The sequence below is a fragment of the Chiloscyllium plagiosum genome, chromosome 20 (genome assembly GCF_004010195.1).
Source record: "Chiloscyllium plagiosum isolate BGI_BamShark_2017 chromosome 20, ASM401019v2, whole genome shotgun sequence".
Lineage (NCBI taxonomy): Eukaryota > Metazoa > Chordata > Chondrichthyes > Orectolobiformes > Hemiscylliidae > Chiloscyllium > Chiloscyllium plagiosum.
Genome location: NC_057729.1, coordinates 52,618,260 through 52,640,434, shown reverse-complemented (window position 1 = coordinate 52,640,434; position 22,175 = coordinate 52,618,260). Strand labels below are relative to the sequence as shown.

The window sequence follows — 22,175 nt, the reverse complement described above, 5'->3', positions numbered from 1 at the left end:
GCGGGAAATATATCCCTGGTGGTGGGGTCTATTTGGAGGTGGCGGAAATGTCGGCGGATGATGTGGCTTATGCAAAGGTTGGTAGGGTGGAAGGTGAGCACCAGGGGCGTTCTGTCCTTGTTACGGTTGGAGGGGTTGGGTCTGGGGGCGGAGGTGTGGGATGTGGACGAGATGCATTGGAGGGCATCTTTAACCATGTGGGAAGGGAAATTGTGATCTCTAAAGAAGGAGGCCATCTGGTGTGTTCTGTGGTGGAACTGGTCCTCCTGGGAGCAGGTACGGCAGAGGCGGAGGAATTGGGAATACAGGATGGCACTTTGCAGGAGGTAGAGTGGGAAGAGGTGTAATCCAGTTAGGTGTGGGAGTCGGTGAGTTTGTAAAACCTGATTTTGCTGTGCACCAGCTGAGGTGTGAATGGTGAGAGCAGACTGAGATTCAGGTCTACCCAGGAGCCCCTAAAAGAGTCAAAAAACTCCCTCACTTGAATTATTGCAGCAACCTTTCTTTGGTGGATCTAGGATCTCACCTAGGCCCCTCAACAGCAAGTGGCTTTTTGGAACTATTATAGACCTGCACTAAACTCTACTTCACAAACCATGAGCAAACTATTTCTTCCTCACAACAGATTAGCATTTTAACATTTTAGAGTAGCTTGTTTTATCCACTGTGTTTTTCTAATTCTGGCCTCATTGGTATCAGTGACTTTAATCACTCCTCCATTGGTAGTCAGCTGTCTGAGTCAACTGCTAGAACTACCTCCCAAAACCTCTCTGCCTTGCTGTCCTCTACTTTGAGAATCTCCTTTAAATCAATCTTGTGGTCACCTCCTCTAATAACTCACTTGATCCCTGCAGCAATTGGAACAATCTGAGTTTGGGATCCCTGGTTGGCCCAGGTTAATAGCCCCAATCAGGGAATTCAAACTCAGTGAGATCCACCTGGCTAACCTGGTTCCAATCGCTACAATATCTTTATGTCAAACCCTGCCTACTGGTATTTGCTTTTGTGAAGTGCCTGGCAATGTTTTATTAAACTAAAGTTGGTATATTGAAGCAGAGAGTGGGAGGTGATGGCCAAATGATAATGTTATTGGGTGAGTAATTCAGAACCCCAGAAAATGTTCAGGGCGCATTGGTTCATTAAAAAACAGTGAAACATGAATTCACTTTTTAAAACACAAACTGCAGTTAAGAATATAATGGTCTCCAAAGAATCATTTATCAGGGGAAAACCCATCTGGTTCAATTAAAGCCCTTTAGGGAAGGAAATCTGAAGTTCTCACCTGGTCTGGCCTTTTTCTTTCATTCATTTATGCCACTGGCTGGGCCAGCATTTATTGCCTGTCCCTAGTTGCCCCTTGAGAAGGTGGTGTTGAGCTGCCGTCTTGAACCGCTGCAGTTCACTGCTCATCCTCAATGCCATCAGGGAGGGAATTCCAGCGACAGTGAAGGAACGACAATATATTTCCAAGTCAGGATGATGAGTGGCTTGGATGAGAACTTGATCTACATGTGACTCCAGACCTACAGCAGTACAGCTGAATCTTAAATGCCCTCTGGGCAATTTGGGATTGGTAAACAATGCAACCATCAATTCCTGTTGAAACAATGTAAGGAAAATGTGATTGTTATTTACCATTCCTACTCAGTTTTGCTCCTGATGTACTAAAGTGAGCTGTCTCTCAGTCAGTTCTATTTTAGAACACTGTAGACGTTGCCTTTTAAATATTACATCAGCACAATTTATCTGACAAATTATTTCAGGCAACAAAACATGATGTGAAAATACAAATGGCTGTGTACAAACACACAGCGTTTATCATTCCAGGAAATGGTCATGAATCTGGGTAATTTTGTCTCTAAATAACTTATTGCTGGTACAATGAGTCTGTCAGATTCCAGGGGTTTGGGTCCAAACTTTCCTCATTCCTGAAGAAGGGCTTATGCCCGAAACGTCGATTCTCCTGTTCCCTGGATGCTGCCTGACCTGCTGCGCTTTTCCAGCAACACATTTTCAGCTGCTTTACTTCTATAGCCAGGTTTGCTATCCAAAGGGGTAGTTTCCTTCCCATCTTTATTCCCACTCATTGAGTCAATTTCCAGACTTGTGTTGAGTGTGGCTCTGCTTAGATTAAACCCATTCTCTGCAGAACCATCACAAAGGTTCATTCGTGTCCAGAGTTGAGTGAGTCTGTGCATGAGAATGTGTGTGTGTAGGTGTGTGAGTGTGCAAGTGTGCAAGTGTATAATAGTGTGTGTGTGTGTATTCATTGTCATAGAATCAAAGAGATCTACAGCCTTTCGGCCCATCACATCTGTGCCAGTCAAAAACAGCCATTTAACTATTCCAATCCCATTTTCCAGCTTTTGCCTATAACCTTGGGCACCTTGGCATCCCAAGTGCATATCTAAATACTTCTTAAATGTAATGAGGTGTTCTGCCTCTACCACCCTGACCAGCATTGAGTTCCAGTTTCCCACCACCCTCTGGGTGAATTGGTTTTTCCTCACATGTTCTCTAAACCACCTGTCCCTTCCCTTAAATATATTGTCCCGGTCATTGATAACTCCGTCAAAGGGTAAGTTACTTCCTGTCTGCCCTATCCCTGCCCCTAACAATTTTATACATCTCGATCATGTTCCCTCTCAGTGTCCTCTGCTCAAGGGAAAACAACCACAGACTGTCAAATCTTTCTACATTACTGAAACTCTCCAGACCAGGCAACGTACTGGGAAATCTCCTCTGCACCCTCTCCAATGCTATTCAAATCTTTCCTCCAAATCACTTTCTTCTGAACATGGGCCTCATTGTTAATCTCAGCCAGTCCGTTCATATGTGCAAGTACCATTTGCAGAAGTTTGTGTAAGTACATATATGAGAGTGTGAATGCGCAAATGTATGTGTGTGTGTGTCCATGCGAGTTTATACACAAGTGTGGGCATGTGAGAATTCATGCATGTTGTACACCAGAAAGCCAGGGTGAAAAACAATAAACCGGAGTTAAATCTTTATTTTTATAAGCATTTACTTACAAATGTACACATTACAAACATTTCAAATCCAGCTAGCTTAATTTCAAACCATTCCTTTATGTATGTTTTGGGCAGCACGGTGGCACAGTGGTTAGCACTCCTCACAGCGCCGGAGACCCGGGTTCAATTCCCGCCTCAGGCGACTGACTGTGTGGAGTTTGTGTAATATAATCTAATCTAATCTTTTGTAATCAGTCTATTCACTGATATTATTAAACACATCTGCATAGGTTTGGACTTGAATCAGGTCTCTGAGTTCAAAGGTAGGAACATTACCACTGCACCCACAAGAGTTCCCAATTTTCCTTATATAAAAATACAAGTCAATCCTCTGTTAATGCTCACTTCCTATAAACAATCAAACACAGTCAAAATATAATAATGAGAGAATGTGCGTGTGTGAGTCGATGTTTTTGATTAAGTCTGAATCTTGATTGTGAGTGGCATTTTTTGTTATTCATTCACATTGGATGTTGCCAGTCAAACCTAATTTGCCCAGAAAGCATTTGAGAATTAACCCCAGTGCTGTGGGTCTGGAGTCACATGTCGGCCAGACCAGATACAGGTGGCAAATTTCCTTCCCTTAGGGACATTAGTGAATCAGATGGATTTTTCTGTCAATCTAATGATCATCTCTAGATTTTTAATCCCAGATTTTTATTGAATTCAAATTCCATCCTCTGCCCTGTTGGGATTTGAACCTGGGTCCAGTGAATATTACCTGGGTCTTTGCATTAATAATCCAGTGATAATATCACTAAGCCATTGCTTCCCCACATGGAGGTGATGAGGGTCTCACCTGTTGATTAGTGAGTCAGCATAGCCTTTTTGAGAAGTCTCAGGCACTTTGACAGCGCAGTGACTGACTTACCCCAGGTCGACGGAGCCTTGGGGTCAAAGTTCCACCGATTGAAAACTGACCAAATCAGAGGCTGGAATATTCAATGGCAGCATCATCAGTAAAGTGCTGCTGTTAACAAACCGAGCTCGGGCATAGGAGCCAGATTAAAACCAGGCCACGGGTAACAGTGATGGCAGAATGGGGTGTAATGGGTTGGGTTGCAGTGGTGAGGGGGTGATCAAGGAGTGGTTGGAAGCAACAGCAAGGGAAAGGAATCAACATGGCTCCCCCATTCTCTCGATAGGCCTGTGGTCAAGAAACCAAATCCACCGCCCCCCTCCCCCACAACACCCTGATAGTCTGCAAACAACCCCACAGGGGTTTCTTCCTCAGGCTTCCCGCATGGAGAGGCATCTGGCCCACTGCAGGATTCGAGACAAAAGAACTGCAGATGCTGGGATCCAAAGTAGACAGGCCTGAGGCTGGAAGGACACAGCAAGCCAGGCAGCATCAGGAGGTTTCAGATGTAGTGGTGGGATTGGACTTTACGTGGGCATTAATGAAGTGCACTTAAGGTCCACAATTAGTGACGCGGTGGGCAAGCCATCCACAAGTCTTCCCATTGTTGTAACCACTTTCCCCCAGATACCAACTGCATCATGGGGGAGGTCACTCAATGGGTATCTTTCCTTGTGTGATTCTAATTGCTACCTGTTGAGATTGCAGGAGTTAAAGGATCTCACATAGCCGCTGCGATGTCCTTTACTGGCAGAATCGAGAACAAGGAAGTCATCATTTACAAATGATCAGTTACCCATATAAGACAGAAATTAGGAAGCTTTTGTTTCTCAAAGAGGGTTATGGTTTTTGGAATTCCCTTCCTTGAAAGGTAGAAACTTTAAATCTTTTTAAAGCAGAAGTAGATAAATTCTTGATGGCCAAGGGGATGAAAGATTATCAGGGATATTCAGGAATATGGAGTTGAGACTAAAATCCGATCTTATTAAATGGCAGAGCAGGCTAGAGGCACTAAGTAGCCTACCCCTGCTCAATGTTTGTGTTTATTGCGGAGAGATTTGTATCGACATTTCCTAAATGACATTTTTCAAAATGACTTATGGAGGTGAAGGATTATTTCTTGTAGAGAAAGGAACACATTCTTAATTTAGCTCTGTTCCAGGCATCACACCAGAGGGTTCAGTGAGGACAGAGCAGAGATCCAAACCCAGCTGTAGTCCTGTCAGAGTGAATTCGCCGTTCACCACAAATCGCACTGAAATAATCCTGTTAACATCTCACAGTATGGGAAAGCAATCAAAGTCAACAGCATCGGAAAACTGATATCAGCGAGGACCATTCTCAAGGACAAGTTGACAGTGCTGACCCTTGTCATTCATATAAAGAGTACTGTCACAGAATTAGCATCTCAACTATGAGTGATAATTCAGTCATCTCTATGTACAGTGGTGGCAGAGCATTACAGTTCACTCAGGAAGTCCAAGTTACTGCAGAAATGTACACCTTTATCTGTATGTTATAGCCTGGAGCTACAGCTAGTGATGGTAGAGGCTCCAGTTGGTTTCCATCCCAGGAATCGCTCCCCCTCTTACTGCTTACCATTAGCATCTGTTAGAAGGATTTGCAGCTTAATCCTTTTGGCCATGTTAGGAAGGCTATGAGTCCTGGTGAAGGATTATGCCCGAAATATTGAATCTCTTGGTCCTCAGATCCTGCCTGACCTGCTGTGGCTTTTCCAGCACCATACTTTATTGACTATGAATGCACCTTCCTTGACCATCAAGTTCGTTATGTTTATAAAATGTAGGAGCAAAATAGGCCATTCAGCCTTTCAAGTCTGCTGGTCCATTCAATGAGATCATGACTGATCTGAAAAACCTCAATTCTATTTTCCTTTCTTTTCCATATAACCCTTGATTGCCTTGCTGATTGAAAATCTGTCAATCACTGCTTTGAATATATGTAATGACCCAGTGTCAACTGCCTTCTGCACTGTAGAATTTCACAGATTCACTGCCCTCTGAGAAAAGAAATTCCTCCTTCTCTCTGCCTTAAATGAGTGATTCCCCTCCTCGCTTTCCATTTTGAGACGATGTCCTCTGACCCTCGACTCTTCTGTGTTCACCCCATCAAATCCCCTAGGAATCCTATATATTTCAATAAGGCCATCTCTCATTCTTCGGAACTCCAGTGGGAGTTCAGGCCCAATCTGCTCAATCTCTCCACATATGATAGTCCCTCCATAGCTGGTATCAGCCCAGTCAACTTTCTTGGGACTGCCTCCAATGTCAGTATATCTTTCCTTAAAGAAGGAGATTAAAGCTGTTCACAGTATTCCAGCAATATTCTATTTGGTGCCTGATGTAGTGTTAGCAAAATCTTTTTTTATACTCCATTCCCTTTGAAATAAAGGCCAATATTTCATTTGCCTTCCCTATTACTTGCTGAACCTGAATACTTACTATTGTGAGTTATGCATGAGGACATCCAAATCCCTCTGTGCCATAGACTTCTGTAGAGAAAGTGGTAGATGCAGATACAGATATAACATTTAAAAGACATTGGACAGGTATATGACAGGAAAGGTTTAGGGGGATATGGGTGAAACGCAGGCAAGTGGAACAAGTTTAGTTTGGGAAAGCTGGTCAGCATGGACGGTTGAACTGAAGGGTCTGTTTCGGTGCTGAATGATTCTATTTAGGTTCATCAATGGGACGAAACCCTGAGCTCTGACCAAGAGGAAGGACCCACTATGCCCTACATCCCCCTCCCTGAGTAAGGGTATATGTGTTATTATGATAGAGTCAATGTTTGATTGACCCTGCATTATATGTAACCAGCAGGGAAGATTGCCCTGAAATAAAAAACAAATTGCTATGGATTCTGGAGATCGGAAGTTGAAACAGAAAACACTGGAAAGGCTCAGTAGGTCTGGTGGTGGCATCTGAGGTGAAAGAAACACATTTACCATTTTGAGTCTAACTCTTCTTTCAAACTTACATGATATAACTCACAGCAGAAGATTTGTTTCACCACTAAAATTGATGGGAATGCCCATCACTTGTGTTACTGAATGAGTGGATCCGCTATGACACATTTTACAGACCAAGCAGCAAAGATGAAACTGGACCACAATGTTATAGATTTCCTTATATCTATTTATGAAAGAACACTGCATGTGTTAGTCATAGAGTCATAGAAATGTACAGCATGGAAAGAGACCCTTCAGTCCAACTCATCCATGCCGACCAGATAGCCTAAATTAATCAAGTCCCATTTGCCAGTATTTGGTCCATATCCCTCTAAACTCTTCCTATTTATATACCCATTCAGATGCCTTTTAAATATTGTAATTGTTCCAACCTCCACCACTTCCTCTGGCAGCTCATTCCATACACACACCATCCTCTGCATGAAAAAGTTGTCCTTTAGGTCCCTTTTAAATCTTTCCCCTCTCACCTTAAAGCTCTAGTTTTTGACTGCCCCACCCAGGGAAAAAGACCTACCTATGTCCCCAGATTTTATAAATCTCTGTAAGGTTACCCGCCAGCCTCTGACGCTCCAGGGAAAACAGCCCCAGTCTATTCAGCCTCTCCCTATAGCTCAAAACCTCCAACTCTGCCAATATCCCTGTAAATGTTTTCTGAACCCTTTCAAGTTTCACAACAATCTTCTGAGAGGAAGGAGAACAAAATTGCATGCAGTATTCCAGTAGCAGCCGAACCAATGTCCTATAGAGCTGCAACATGACTCCAAACTGCTATCCTCAATAATCTGACCAATAAAGTCAAGTATACCAAGTGTCTTCTTCACTAACCTATCTACCTGTGACTCTACTTTCAAGAAATTATGAACCTGCACTCCAAGGTCTCTTTGTTCAGCAACACTCCCCAGGATCTTACAATTAAGTGCAGAAGGCCTGTCATGATTTGCCTTTCCAAAATGCAGCACCTCACATTTATCTAAATTAAACTCCATCTGCCACTCTTTGACAAATTGGCCCATCTGATCACGATCCCATCGTAATTTGAGGTAACCTTCTTCGCTGTCCACTACATTTCCAATTTTGGTGTCATCTGCAAATTTACTAACTATACCTCCTGTGTTCACATCCAAATCATTTATATAAATGACAGAAAGCATTGGACAAGGTACTGATCCTTGTGGCACATCACTGGTCACAGGCCTCCAGTCTGAAAATTGACCATCCACCACCACCATCTGTCTTCTACCTTCGAGCCAGTTCTGCATACAAATGGTTAGTTCTCCCTGTATTCCACGTGAAGTAATGTTGCAAACTAGTCTACTATGAGGAACCTTGTCAAATGCCTTACTGAAGTCCATATAGATCACATTCACCACTCATCAATCCTCTTTGTTACTTCTTCAAAAAGCTCAATCAAGTTCGTGAAACATAATTTCCCACGCACAAAGCCATGTTGACTATCCCGAGTCAGTCCTTGCTTTTCCAAATACATGTACATCCTGTCCCTCAGGATTCTCTCCAACAACTTGCCCACCACTGACATCAGGCTCACTGGTTTATAGTTCCCTGGCTTGTCCTTACCACCTTTCTTAAACAGTGGCACCACGTTTGCCAGCTTCCAGTCTTCCGGCACCTTACCTGTGATTATCGATGATACAAATATCTCAGCAAGGGGCCCAGCAATCACTTGCCTAGCTTCCCACAGAGTTCTTGGGTACACCAGGGATTTGACCATCTTTATGCCATCCAGCACCTCCTCTGCTGTAACATTTTGAAGATGTCGCTATTTATTTCCCCACGTTCTCTGTCTTCCATTTCCTTCTCCACAATTAATGCTGATGCAAAATACTCATTTAGTATCTCCCCCATCTCCTGCGAATCTACATGTAGGCTGCCTTGCTGATCTTTAAGGAGTCCTATTTTCTCCCTTCTTACCTTTTTGTCCTTTAATGTGTTTGTAGAATCCCTTTGGATTCTCCTTAACCCTATTTGCCAAAACTATCTCATGTCCCTTTTTGCTCTCCTGATTTCCCTCTTAAGAATACTCGTGCTGCCTTTATACTCTCTTAGGGAATCACTCGATTTCTGCTGTCTATACCTGACAGATGCTTCCTCCTTATTCTTGACCAAAACCTCCATTTTGGGCATCATCCAGCATTCCCTACACCTACCAGCCTTGCCCTTCACCCTAACAAGAACATACTGTCTCTGGACTGTCATTGTCTTATTTTTGAAGGCTTCCCATTTTCAGCCATCCCTTTACCTGTGAACATCTGCCCCAATCAACTTTTGAAAGTTCTTGCCAAATACCATCAAAATTGGCCTTCCTCAAATTTAGAACTTTATCTTCTAGAATTTTCACTATTTTAAAGCTAATAGAATTATGGTCACTGGCCACTAAGTGCTAGTCTAGACTAGCACTAGCACTAATCTAGACTAAGTACTCTCCAGTTGACTTCTCAGTCACCTGCCTTGCCTTATTTTCCAACACTAGGTAAAGTTTTGCACCTTCTCTAGTTGGTACATCCACATACTGAATCAGAAAATTTTCTTGTACAACTGAACAAATTCCTCTCCATCTAAACCCTTAACAGTCCCAATCTATGTTTGGAAAGTTAAAATCCCTACCATAACCACCCTATTTTTCTTACAGATAATGGAGATCTCCTTACAAATTTGCTTCTGAATTTCCCTCTGACTACCCTCTGACTGTTGACGGGTCTATAATACAATCTCAATAAGGTGTTCATCCCTTTCTTATTTCTCAGTTCCACCCAAATAGCATCCTTGAACTTATTCCCATGAATATCCTCCCTAAATACTGATGTAATGTTATCCTTAATCTAAAACACCACGCCTCCTCCCCTTACTTGCCCTCCTTTTCGATTTTTCCAATAGCTCCAAACCCTGGAACATTAAGCTGCCAGTCCTGTCCATTCCTGAGCCATGTGTCTGTAATTGCTATGATCACCCAGTCCCATGTTTCAAACTATGCCCTCCATTCATCTGCCTTACCTGTTAGGCTTCTTGCATTGGAATAAATGCGATTTAATTTATCAGTGCTGTCTTGTTCTCTACTTTGTTCTCTCCTGCCCTGTCTGTTTGACTTACTCTTTCTCCCAACAGCTCTAGTCTCAGACTGGTATCGTTCCTCGATATCTCCCTGGCTCCCATCACCCCCACTCCTCTTACTAGTTTAAATCCTCCTGAGCAGCTCTCGTAAGTCTCCCCGCCTGTATATTAGCCCCCTTCCAATTCAGGTGCAATCCATCCTTCTTATGTAGGTCACTTTTACCCCAGAAGATATTCCAATGATCCAAAAATGTGAATCGTTGTCCCCATCACCAGCTTCTCAGCCTTGCATTCATCTGCTCTATCCTCCTATTTCTACCCTCACCAGTTCGTGACACAGGGAGTCGCACTAATTCCTGGACTCCGAGTCGGAGAGCAAGGACAGTTAAGAGTGCTAAGTCAAATGATGTCTTAACTGATGCCTTCTGGTCATGCATTCATTGTTTGCGCTTTTAAAGATGAAAGGGCCATTAAATCATTCACGTAATGGGATGTGTCAGCTTGCAGCTCGGCTGCTAGGCAACGTCGTGGAAATAGAGCTTTCTAGATCTGTTGGGGGGAAGGGAAGAGACAGGGTCCAGCCTCTGGGTAGTGGGGGAAGGGTGGCGACAAAGACAGTGGAGGATGGGGAGATGGGAAGGTGTGTCTGCTTATAATTTGGTGAAGCCATTTGCAATCGCTGGCAACAGTTCCAAGGGCAAAAGAGCATTTGACAGGGCGAGCTTCACTTGTGAACGGCCCTCAGTTCCAGACGCACAGTGTTCCACGATGACTCATATCATTGAGGAGATGGTACTTGCAATGAATTAAAAAGCAGCTCAGAGTCCAAAAGACGCTGTTACTACAAATTGCTGACATTAGTCAGGCAGCTGTACAACAACAAAGTGCATTTATCTGGCAGATATAATTTAGTGGAACTTGCCCAGACATTCTGCAGGGACAGTTTTTAAAGGAAATTTGATATCAAGTCAGACAAAGTCCTAAGTCTAGATTTCTTGTTGAATTCCTGGAGAATGGAGGGAGATTTGCCTATTCCTGGAGGATTCCTCAGGTGGCCTCCTGCCTCCTGACCTACATATGACTCCAGACACACAGCAATGTGATTGACTCTCTATTGTTGTCTGAAATGGCCTGACAAGTCACTTAGCTCAAGGATAACTAGGGGTGGACAATAAATGCTGGTCTTTCTAAACAGACCCATGCGCCGTGAAAGAATAAAAGAAAAAAATTGCATGAGTGGTTTAGACAAGTAAATCGAAACAAAAACTATTGCCATTGGCAGCAAAATGGAGAAGCAAAGGATATCATTTAAGGTGACTGGGAAAAGAAGGGTCTGGAATGCAGTGCCTCATAGTGCAGAGGAGAGAGGTTCCATTGGCACTTTCAGACATGAATTGGATACTTATCCAAAGAGAAAATAAGACTTGCAGAATTTTGAGGAAATAATGGAATAGGCGAAGCAACTCTGACAGAGAACAGGTAGGGACAGGATGGGCCAAATGGCCTCCTGTGCTGAAATCATTCCATGATTCCATGTCTGATATAATGACTGTCATTTTTGCTGGACCTGGAAACTTGAGCAACATTGAGGACATGTAGTTAAACTTTATGACTAGTGTACAAGACACAAGAGATGGCTAATGGTACCCTTCCGTGAATCTTGAAACATTAACTATGTTTCTGTCTCCACAGATGCTGCCGGTCCTGCTGAATTTCACCTACATTCTCTGTGGATATTTTATATGGCTATAGACTTTTCTGTTTATCTTCAGCACTCATTTCACTTCCTCCTTCTGTATCTTGCTGTTTCTCTTCACAGTGGCCCAATGATGAAATGTGTGAGTGGAATTAAACGAGTGGACACAAGAGTGGATTAGCTGCAGCTATGGTAGAGGGCTTTCACTGCGGCTATGAATTATGGGATAGCCTGCCTCCATTCAATCAAACCCTTGCAGCATGGGTATCATAATACAAAATTACCATATGCTCGATTGACATGATGCAGGCACTGTAAGGAAGGAATCCAATCTAATCTTTGCTGTGATGTTGGACAGTGTTTCTTCTAAGTTGTTTCATAGTTAGCTACTGTACGTTGATCATGCACAACGCAGCCCTTTCACGTTACTACTTCCACGACCATGCAAAAAAATTTAAAGAGAAATTGCAGCTAAATAAATTGCCCTCGCAATGCCAAATAAGACAGTTGTAGTGGAGGCCTGAGTCCATGAAGTAGAAAGGCAGAGGGAAATGATGTTTCTATAGAAGGCCAGGAGACTCTGAAGACTCAGACTGTCAAAAACAATGTGAGTCATTAGCCTGACCTGGTAATCTTGTCTGCAGGAATTTAAAAGACCTCCCTTCAGTCATCAAGGTCAGTGGATGCAGTTTCAACTGTTATCTCCCACTACCACACCATCAGCTTCATATGCTGCTCAATGCACCACACTCCATCAGTTAGTAGTCAGAAATCAAGCTCAGCTTGCACATTTACCACTCCTACCCACATCTCACAGCCTCCACACACTTCCAACTATTCTGCTAAGACAAGAACATCACCCAAACATGTTGCAATGCACTGACACTTCTCTATTGCTGGAGAAGCTTGCCCAGGACATAAGGCAGCAGCAGGGAACTGGTGGGGAACAATGTTCGCCAATTTGTTAGGGTTCCTCTGATTCCTTGTGCTTCCTTCATTCCTCTGCTCCCAGAGTGGAGTGAGTCTATTGGAGAACATCACTCACTCATTCCCCTCCACAATTTATATTCATTATGGGCAGGAATTCGTCCAGGGAGAAAGGGCAGGAATTCGTCCAGGGAGAAAGGACATGAATTCCTGCTGGGAATGTGTTCCTGTTGGGAAAAGCTCCACCTTGGGAGGCCATTCTAAATTGCCCATAGTGTTAGGTGCATTAATCATAGCGAAATGGGTGTGGGTGGGTTACTCTTTGGAGGGTCGGGCCGAAGGACCTGTTTCCGCACTGTAAGGAAGGAATCCAATCTAATCTTTGCTGTGATGTTGGACAGTGTTCCTCTAAGTAGCAACGTACAGTAGCTAACTATGAAACAACTTAGAGGAAACACTGTCCAACATCACAGCAAAGATTAGATTGGATTCCTTCCTTACAGTGCGGAAACAGGCCCTTCAGCCCAACCACTCCACACCGACCCTCCAAAGGGTAACCCACCCAGACCCATTTCGCTATGATTAATGCACCTAAAACTTTGGGCAATTTAGAATGGCCAACTTACCTGACCTGACCTGACCTGCACATCTTTGGACTGTGGGAGGAAAGCGGAGCAACCGATGAAACCCACGCAGACACGGGGAGAACGTGTAAACTCCACACAGACAGTCACCCAAGGGTCCGAACCTGGGACTCTGGTGCTATGAGGCAGCAGTGTTAACCACTGAGCCACCATGTCACCCCTCTCTCACTATCCTGCTACATCATTGTCAATCCAAATTGTGCTCTGATGTTGACAGTTCCAGCACTTGCTGCAGTCTGAATGTACCTTCTGTTTAAGAGATACACAGACTACCTTTAGCAAACATAAGCAAATAAATTAGTGGGCGGCACGGTGACGCAGTGGTTAGCACTGCTGCCTCACAGCGCCAGAGACCCGGGTTCAATTCCCGCCTCAGGCGACTGACTGGAGTTTGCACGTTCTCCCCGTGTCTGCGTGGGTTTCCTCCGGGTGCTCCGGTTTCCTCCCACAGTCCAAAGATGTGCAGGTCAGGTGAATTGGCCATGCTAAATTGCCCGTAGTGTTAGGTAAGGGGTAAATGTAGGGGTATGGGTGGGTTGCGCTTCGGCGGGTTGGTGTGGGTTTGTTGGGCCGAAGGGCCTGTTTCCACACTGTAAGTAATCTAATCTAAATTTGGATCTCCTGCTGAGCGTGCAGCCAGTCAGTAGTACATTTCACACTGGGGTCAAGCTCTAATCTGGAATATTGTGAGCAGCTTTGGGCCTCATATCTGAGGAATGATGTGCTGGTGTTGGAGGAGATCCAGAGAAAGTTTACAAGAATGATCCTGGGGATGAAGGGTTTGTCATATGAGGAGCAGTCGCGGAGTCTAGGACTGTACTCCATGGAGTTTAGAAGGATGATTGAAACTTACAGAATACTGAGAGACCTGGATGCTTCCACTAGTAGGAGAGACTAGGACCTGAGGGCATAATTTATATTCATTATGGGCAGGAATTCGTCCAGGGAGAAAGGACATGAATTCCTGCTGGGAATGTGTTCCTGTTGGGAAAAGCTCCACCTTGGGAGGCCGACTTGTGGAAGTTAGCCTCATTATTTCTCCTTGAACATTAACCATTCTGTTTGATAGCTCAAAGACTTCTTTGCATTTGCATTTTTAGGTGGGCCTGTCAGCAGGGACCATCCTTTTCCTCGTTGGCCTAGCAACAGTCACTACTGGTTACCTGGTGCCCCCGAAGATCGAAGGTATCGGGGAGGCTGATTTCCTCGTGGTGGACAGGCGTGCCATCGAGTACAATGAGGCGCTGGAGGTCAGCAAGCTGGTGGGCGCCATCCTTTTCAGCGTGGGAGGAACAGCAATCGCAGCGTGCATTCTGGTTCTGACCCTTTCCAGGCATCCCCCCAGAGATGAAGAGAGACAATTTTCACCCATTCTGAAACGAGGCCCACTTGAAACAAAGCACAAAATGGCTCTAACAACTGGGTCACCAGGGGATGCCCAAATCCCTGTTAGCTTGTCAAGAGTACAGAGTATCCAACCCAAAACGGGAACCTGAGGGACCAGTGCCTAAGCCCTTTATGAAACAGGTCTCCTTTATAATGTGAATTCCAGTGTGAAGTCTTAATCAAATGGTCCCACTTCCATAGATTGGCTTTAAGAGGTGATTCCTTACTGATGTGAAAAGATTTCTGGCTGATCTGAATATTTAGGGCCCCAGCCCTTTCCTAACCCAAAATCCTGCATTTTACTTATCCAGGGGTGTTTCATTTGAAGGTCTATATCAGTAAAACCTGCCACCTTGAGTCTTTTCCTGTCCTCTTGTGCATTTCTAATTTCCATCACTCCACCACTGACACTCATTCCTTCCACTGCCTGTGCTCTGGATAAAAACAAAAGGCTCCTAATGCTGGAAATCTGAAAGTGCTGGAGAAACTCAGCAGGTCTGACAGCACCTGAAAGAGAGAAATAGAGATAACATTTCGAGTCTAATATGACTTTTCTTCACAACGTGAAACATTAACTCTGTTTCTCTTACTACAGATGCTGCCAGACCTGCTGAGTTTCTCCAATATTCTCTGTTCTTTTTTCTCCTAAACCGTGGACTTCCCTTTCTAAAAAATCTCCATATACCTTTGTTGCTTTACAACGTTGCTTAGAATCTACCTCATGGGCAAAGTTTTCAAGCACCTGTCCTCATATCTCCTTATCTGCCTCAGTGTTCAATCTTGTTGCATTCAGACTTCTTTGAAATGCTTCGGGAATTTTAACAATGCTAAGACATTACATAATAGAACTTAGTGTTGTTGCTGCTGATTTCCTTAGTTCCTGTCAGCAACATTGTTGAGGAGAAGATTTTGGCAAGAAGACAAGTATAATGACACTCTGAGTCATGACATCCCCATATGTTCCATGAGTGTTCTGGTAACTTAGCTCAGCCTTTAACAAGCTGCTGCCCTCTTTAATTACCAGTTGTAATTGCTACCCATGTGGTAATTCAGGATTCAGAAATGGGAACTAAATCCATTGGCAAATCAGTTTGCTTTTGAGACAAGAAAAATGTCGTCTGGGTTTTGCTGAGGGCTTTGTGGTGCAGTGCTAGTGTCCCTATCTCTGAGTCTAGGAAGCCCAGGTTCAAGTCCCACCTGCTTTAAAAGTATGTCAGAGCATCTGTGAACAAGTTGATCAGGAAGTATATCCAGATTTTTTTGCTTGGGAGCCTCAGATTCTTTAATACAATTACAAGCATCTCTTCCCCTCCCCACTCCAAATAGAAATGTCGGGAAAGACACAACATAATGCAAGCAAGTGACTTGGAATGATAAAACAATGCTGCTCTGGATCAATGACAGGCTTGCCCTTAAAGGACCTCTTAGCACCTGGACTGTACTGCCTGAAAACATGGTGGAAGCAGATTCATTTGTAATTTTCCAAAAATGTTTTCATTTGGACGGGGTGACCAAAAACTTGGTTACCATAAATATAAGATAATTATTAAGAAATCCAATAAAGGATTCTAGATAAATTTATTTTCTCAGTGAACAAGAGCATTGAGTCCAATTTTGGAATGATTCTGTTTACTTCTCTGCAAAAAGGAATTGGATATATAATCGAAAGAGAGACATTTGCAGGGCTGTGGGATAACAGCAGGAGTTTGGGTCAAATCAAACTGTTCCTAAAACAGACACAGGAGCAGTGATCAGCCCAGTCAGTCAATCAAGTCTGAACCGTCGTCCAATGAGATCATGGCTATTCCAATAACCCTCAACACTTTCCTGCCATTTTCCCATAACTCTCCATTCCCTTTGCTGATTAATGATCTGTCTGTCTCAGTCTTGGATATATTTTAATCTGGACAGTCCTCTGCAAGAAAGAATTCCACAGATTCACACCTTCTGAGAGAAGATTTTCCTCCTTATCTCTGTCTTAGGTGTGCAATCCCTTACTCTATATTTATGTGTTAGCACAGACAAGATGGATGGAGTAGCCTCCTTTTGTCTATTATTCACTGCTATGACTTCAGAATTCCATGATCCACGACTAGTTTTCCATTTCAGAGCACTTACTGCTGTTCAAAGTGTTTGATCTGTGCATGCGAAGATCCAAGTTACTACATATCTTGTGCCATGTGAGAGATGATTAGGCATGGCGTCCCTGTGCAATGTTTACCCACCTCAGTGAACTGTTGTGTGGATGGTGGCAGATTGACATGTCACTTCCTCAGCATGAGTGACCACTGAGGGTGCTGAATATCCCAGCAACGCAGCAGTGATATAGACCAGAACTAAAGAACAGACATGTGCAACCCTCTCACCTGAAGAAACTGTGAGGCATGTGGCGATCTATCGAAGAAGTAATTGGATTGGACTGACTGTGCCCTTTATTGGATCAGAACATGTTGTCAGCTCTGAGGCCTGTGTCGGAGGCCATCTCAATATTATGAGGTGATTTCATTCCCCCTTTTGCTATTTTATTGAATTCCCTTTGAAAGTGCTGCTTTTGACAAGCTTTTGAGCAGCTCATTCCAATTCACAATTTAAAACACAGTCTTCATCGTCCCTCTGTTTTGATTTGAAATTTCTCTGTGATTACTGACCTCTCACCGGTGGAAATACCTCTTTAGATACACTCTTAAGAAAACCCACACAACTTTGAGAAGCCCCTCTTGAAGTCATTAATGTTTCCAGCACCGAAGAAGACCCAATAGCCCATCGCATCTGCATTGGCCAGAAACAGGCACTTCATTATTCTCATCCCATTTTCTATCCCATAGTATTGTATGCATCAGAAGTGCGCATTGAAATATTTCTTAAGTGTAAAGATGGTTTCTGTCTCTACCACCTTTACAGGCAGTGAGTTCCAAATTCCCACCATTTTCTGAGTGGAACAAAATTTCTCCTCTAAACTTCCTGCCCTTAAGTCTCTGCCCCTGGTCATTGATGGCTCCATCAAAGGGAAAAGTTCCTTCCTGTTTATCCTGTATACACCCAATATAATTTGATACATCTTAGTCATGTCACCCCTCAGTCTCCTCTGCTCTAAGGAAAACAACTCCAATACCTCAACATAACTAAAACTCTCCAGTCCAGGCAACATTCTGGTAAATCTCCTCCGCATCATCTCCAGTACTGTCACAACCCTCCTATAACGTGGATTCCAGAACTGAACAACAGTCTCAGCTGTGGCCTAACCAAATTTTCCATGCAGAGAACAATTCCTGCTTTTCCCGTCTCGTTATGGAAATGAAGTTCCACATATGTCACAGAGGTATCTTTTGCACCCTTTCTCCAAGGTTGCAATTTCCTATTGATCAGTTTGTGAAAACTGAGACTTTTCTTTCCAGCTTTTGCACCAAAGGGTCTTTGACACATGGAAAATTCCATTGGGTTCTCCCAACGTCGCAGAGAGCTTGTCCGATTCACCATCAAGTCACCAAAATGGATGTAAAGTTAAACTGCACAAAACTGGACACTCCACTTATGGTGCCTTTACTCACATCCAATCTTTGTCCCTTCATTATTCCAAGATAGCCAATAAGTCAAGGCAAGGAGACTAGAAATTTTCTCCATTTTTTTGAAGCAGTTCAGAGAAGGTTGGCAAGACTGATTCCTGAGTTAAAGGGGTTGGCTTATGAGGGAAAGATGAGCAGGTTGGGCTGATGCTCATTGGAGTTTAGAAGAACAGGAGGTGATCATATTGAAACATGTAAGAATCCAAGGGACCTTGACAAGGCAGAGACTTCCCTTATGGGAAATCTAGAACTGGGGGCATGGTTTAAAAATAAGAGGTCTCCCTTTTAAAACAGAGATGAGAAACTCCTCCTCTAACATTATCAAGCCTGGTTGGAATTCTCTACCACAGACAGAAATGGAAGTGGATTGTCGAAGGCTGAGTTTGACAAATTTCTGATTTATAAGTGAGTCAAGGTTTATGAGGGATAGACAGGGAAGTGAAGTTAAGGCCACAATCAAATCTACTGCGATCTAATTAATACAAAGCAGGCTCCAAATGGCCTATTTCTTATCTGCTCCCCCATCTAAGTGTGTTTGTGTGAATTTCCTTCACCTCAATAAAGTTTCTCATTCTGCTTAGAAGACAAAAAGAATTAAAAAGGCATAAGAATTAGGAGCAGGAGTGGGCCATTCAGCCCCTCAAGCCTGCTCTGCCGTTTATTATGATCATGGCTGATCTCATCTCGGCCTCGACTCCATTTTCTTGCCTGATTTCCACAACCCTTCAACCCATTACTAATTAAAAATCTGTCTATCTCCTTGTTAAATTTACTCAATGCTCCAGCATGCACTATACTCTAGGGCAGTGAACTTGACAGATTCATAATCTTTTCAGACAAGTAATTTCCCCATATCTCTGTTTTAACCAGGACCGTGAGAAATAGGAGCAGGAGTAGGCCATTCAGGCCCTCAAGCCTGCTTCACCAATCAATAGGATCACGGCAGATCCAGTGACATTCCTCACGCCCATTTTCCTGTGTTTTTCCCCATAACCATTGATTCCCCGACTGATGAAGAATCTATCTCAGCCTTAAATATACACAAGGACTGTGTTCCCACAGCTCTCTGCGGCAAGGAGTTCCAAAGATTCACAACCCTCTGAGAGAAGAAATTCCTCCTCAGTCTTAAATTGGTGTCCCTTTGTTCTGAGACTGTGTCCTGTGGTCCCAGACTCTGCATTTGGAGGAAACATTGTCTTCAACATTTACTGTCAAGCTGTTACCTCTTATCCTAACACAATGACTTCTCATTGCTCCATAAGGGGAAACATCTACTTTACATATTCTTTGTCAATCTTCTTTAGCACCATATATGTCTCAATTAGATCCAGAAAGAGTAGGCCCAAACTGCACAAACTCTCTTCATGAGACACACCCCTCATTTCAAGAATGGACCCACTGACAGAAAATATAATTTCAGAACAGAGTTGCATATTTGGGTCACCAACTTTGTCACAATTTATTCATGCAGATGTCATCACATGACCTCCAGGTGTCAACAGCCCTACCCTCACTCTCCCACCATTGGTTGCCTAAGATATCCCTCTTTGTGACATCCTATCCTCCCAAACCAATTGGAAAGCAAAGAAGACTCTTCATTATCTGATCAGATCATTCCAGGTTCAATTAGGCAGTCAAACTGCCATCAACTGCCCATATCTTACAGTTTAATAAATAAAAACATTCAGAATTTTGTTTTCTGTGTTAATTTGTTTTAGTGTCCCTGAACCCCTCATCCCCCTCCCCGGACACTTTTGGAAGGTTGTTACTCTAGAGGCACAATGTTACATCACCTCCATTTTTTCCCACTGTATTCATATTCCCATAACCTTAAACACCTCAGGGCTGCCTTGAGTCCAATAAATGTTCAGGCAACCTGAATTAAATGGGTTTCTGATCAATGCAGCATGTATAATCCAAACAGCTGCTTTCAGGGTTCACCACTTGACCTGTTCCATGAAGGGAAACCAATTCTCAGTTAGAGATGTTCATTGATAACCCACCTCCTGACAGACGGTGTATTTAAACAAACCAATCACATCGGACTCCACCTTCATTCTAAAACTGGTGTTGGCATACCTTCATGAAAATAAACATAAAATAAAAATAACTGTGTTGCTGCTGACTGCAGAGTCTTTCTTTTCATTGTGAACATTTACTGAGATTTAATCCTTTATTTACAGTTCTCTTTCCTTGTTCCACTTGTTGTATTTTGAACTTTCATAAAGACAGATTCAAATGTGCAGAAAAGGCCCTTCAGTCCACTGAGTCTGTGATAACTACCACAAAGGCACACTAATCCCAATTTCCTGTATTTATCCCATATCCTTGAATATTATGATATTTCAAATACACATCCGAATATCTTTTAAAGGTTGTAAGGTTTCCAGCCTCCACTACTCTCTCTGACAGTACATTGCAGATTCCCACCACCTGCTGAATGAAAAAGATTTTTTCTCAAATCGTCTGTGAATCTCCTGTCTTTTACACTAAAACTATGCCCTCTCGTGATTGATCCCTCAACCAAGGGGAACAGCTGCATTCTATCCACCCTGTCCATATCCCTCATAATCTTAATCATCTCAGTCATGCCCACCCCCCCGGCCCCCAGTGTTTTCTGCTCTAGAGAAAATAATCAAAGCCTATCTTGTCTCTCCTTATAGCTCAATTGCTCTAACCCAGGCAACATCTTGGAGAACTTCCTCTGTACTCCATTTAGCACTATCACATTCTTCTGCAGTGAGGTGACCAGAACTGCTCACAGTACACTTATTGCAGGCTGTATAACTCCAACATGACCTCCTTACTCTTAAACTCTTGAGCCACGACTGATGAAAGCAAGTGTCTCATATACCTTCTTAACTATCCTATTCATGTTGTCTGTCAACTTCATGAATCTGAGTGATTAACCCAAGATCCCTATGTTCCTTCCAGCTACTAAGTGTTCTGCCATTCATTGAATGCACACTCATCTTGTTTCTTCTAAAGTGCATTACGAGGGTTAAATGCCATCTGCCATTGCTCTGCTAACTCATCTAACCCATCTTCCTGTAACCTACAACCATCTTCTTCGCAACTAACCAATCTTGGTGATATCTGCAAATTTGCTTAACATTCCCCCCACATTTTCATCTATACCATTTATGTATAAAACAAACAATAAGGGTCCCAGTACTGATCCTTGTGGTATCCTGCCAGATGCCAGCCTCCAGTCACTCAAACAGCCTTCTACCACTACACTTTGTGTCTATGACTAAGTCAGTGTCAGATCCATCTCACCGTGTTTCCCAGAATTCCATGTGCGTTAACCTTCTCAATCAGGCTCCCATGCAGAACCTTGTCAAAAGCTTTGCTAAACTCCATATAAGCTACATCAGCTGAACTTCCCTCATTCACACACTTGACCACATTTTCGAAAACATCTAATGGCCTCCCTCTGACAAAGCCATGCTGACTCCATCACTAATTATCCCAAACCTTTCCAAGTGGATACTTGTTCTCTCCTTCAGAAATTTCTCCAATAGTTTCACTACCATTAATGTGAGACTCACCCGTCTGTAAGTTCTTGTTTCACTTCTATCACCCTTCTTACAAAGTGGAACCAATTAGCTGTCCTCCAGTCCTCTGGAACTTGCACTGTGGCCAGAGAGGAATTAAAAATTTGTATTAGAGCTTCTGCAATTCATTAAGGCCAGGGGATTTGTCCATTTTTAAGCCCAACAGAGCCTCCAATTTCCTACGTCAAACTGTGTAGATTCCTCATAGTCCCTTTTCCTGAATTCCAGAACCTATGTTCTCCTTTTCCAGAATGAAAAATCAAAGGGAAATATTTAGTTAATCCTTACAAAATCCTGTGGCTTCACACACGCGTTGCCTAATGGGCCCTTGGTTAACCTCTTCCTTTTAATGTATTTATAAACTATTTTAGGATTCTCCCTAATCTTGTTCGTAAGTCCTATTTCCATGATTTTCTTTCTGTGTTATTCCATCTCTCCCTTCAGATTCAAGGC

The 22,175-nt window shown here is 43.2% G+C and overlaps 1 protein-coding gene across 1 annotated transcript in view; it reads left to right on the top strand.

Moving 5' to 3' along the window:
• The window catches only part of LOC122560285 (neurensin-1-like), a 40,596-nt gene extending 25,503 nt beyond the window's left edge, over window positions 1–15,093 (top strand). The window contains exon 3 of the mRNA XM_043710835.1: window positions 14,317–15,093. Within this exon, the coding sequence (XP_043566770.1) occupies window positions 14,317–14,712 (396 nt within the window). The 3' untranslated portion in view covers window positions 14,713–15,093. The remainder of the gene's footprint in view (window positions 1–14,316) is intronic.
• Window positions 15,094–22,175: the final 7,082 nt, after the last annotated feature.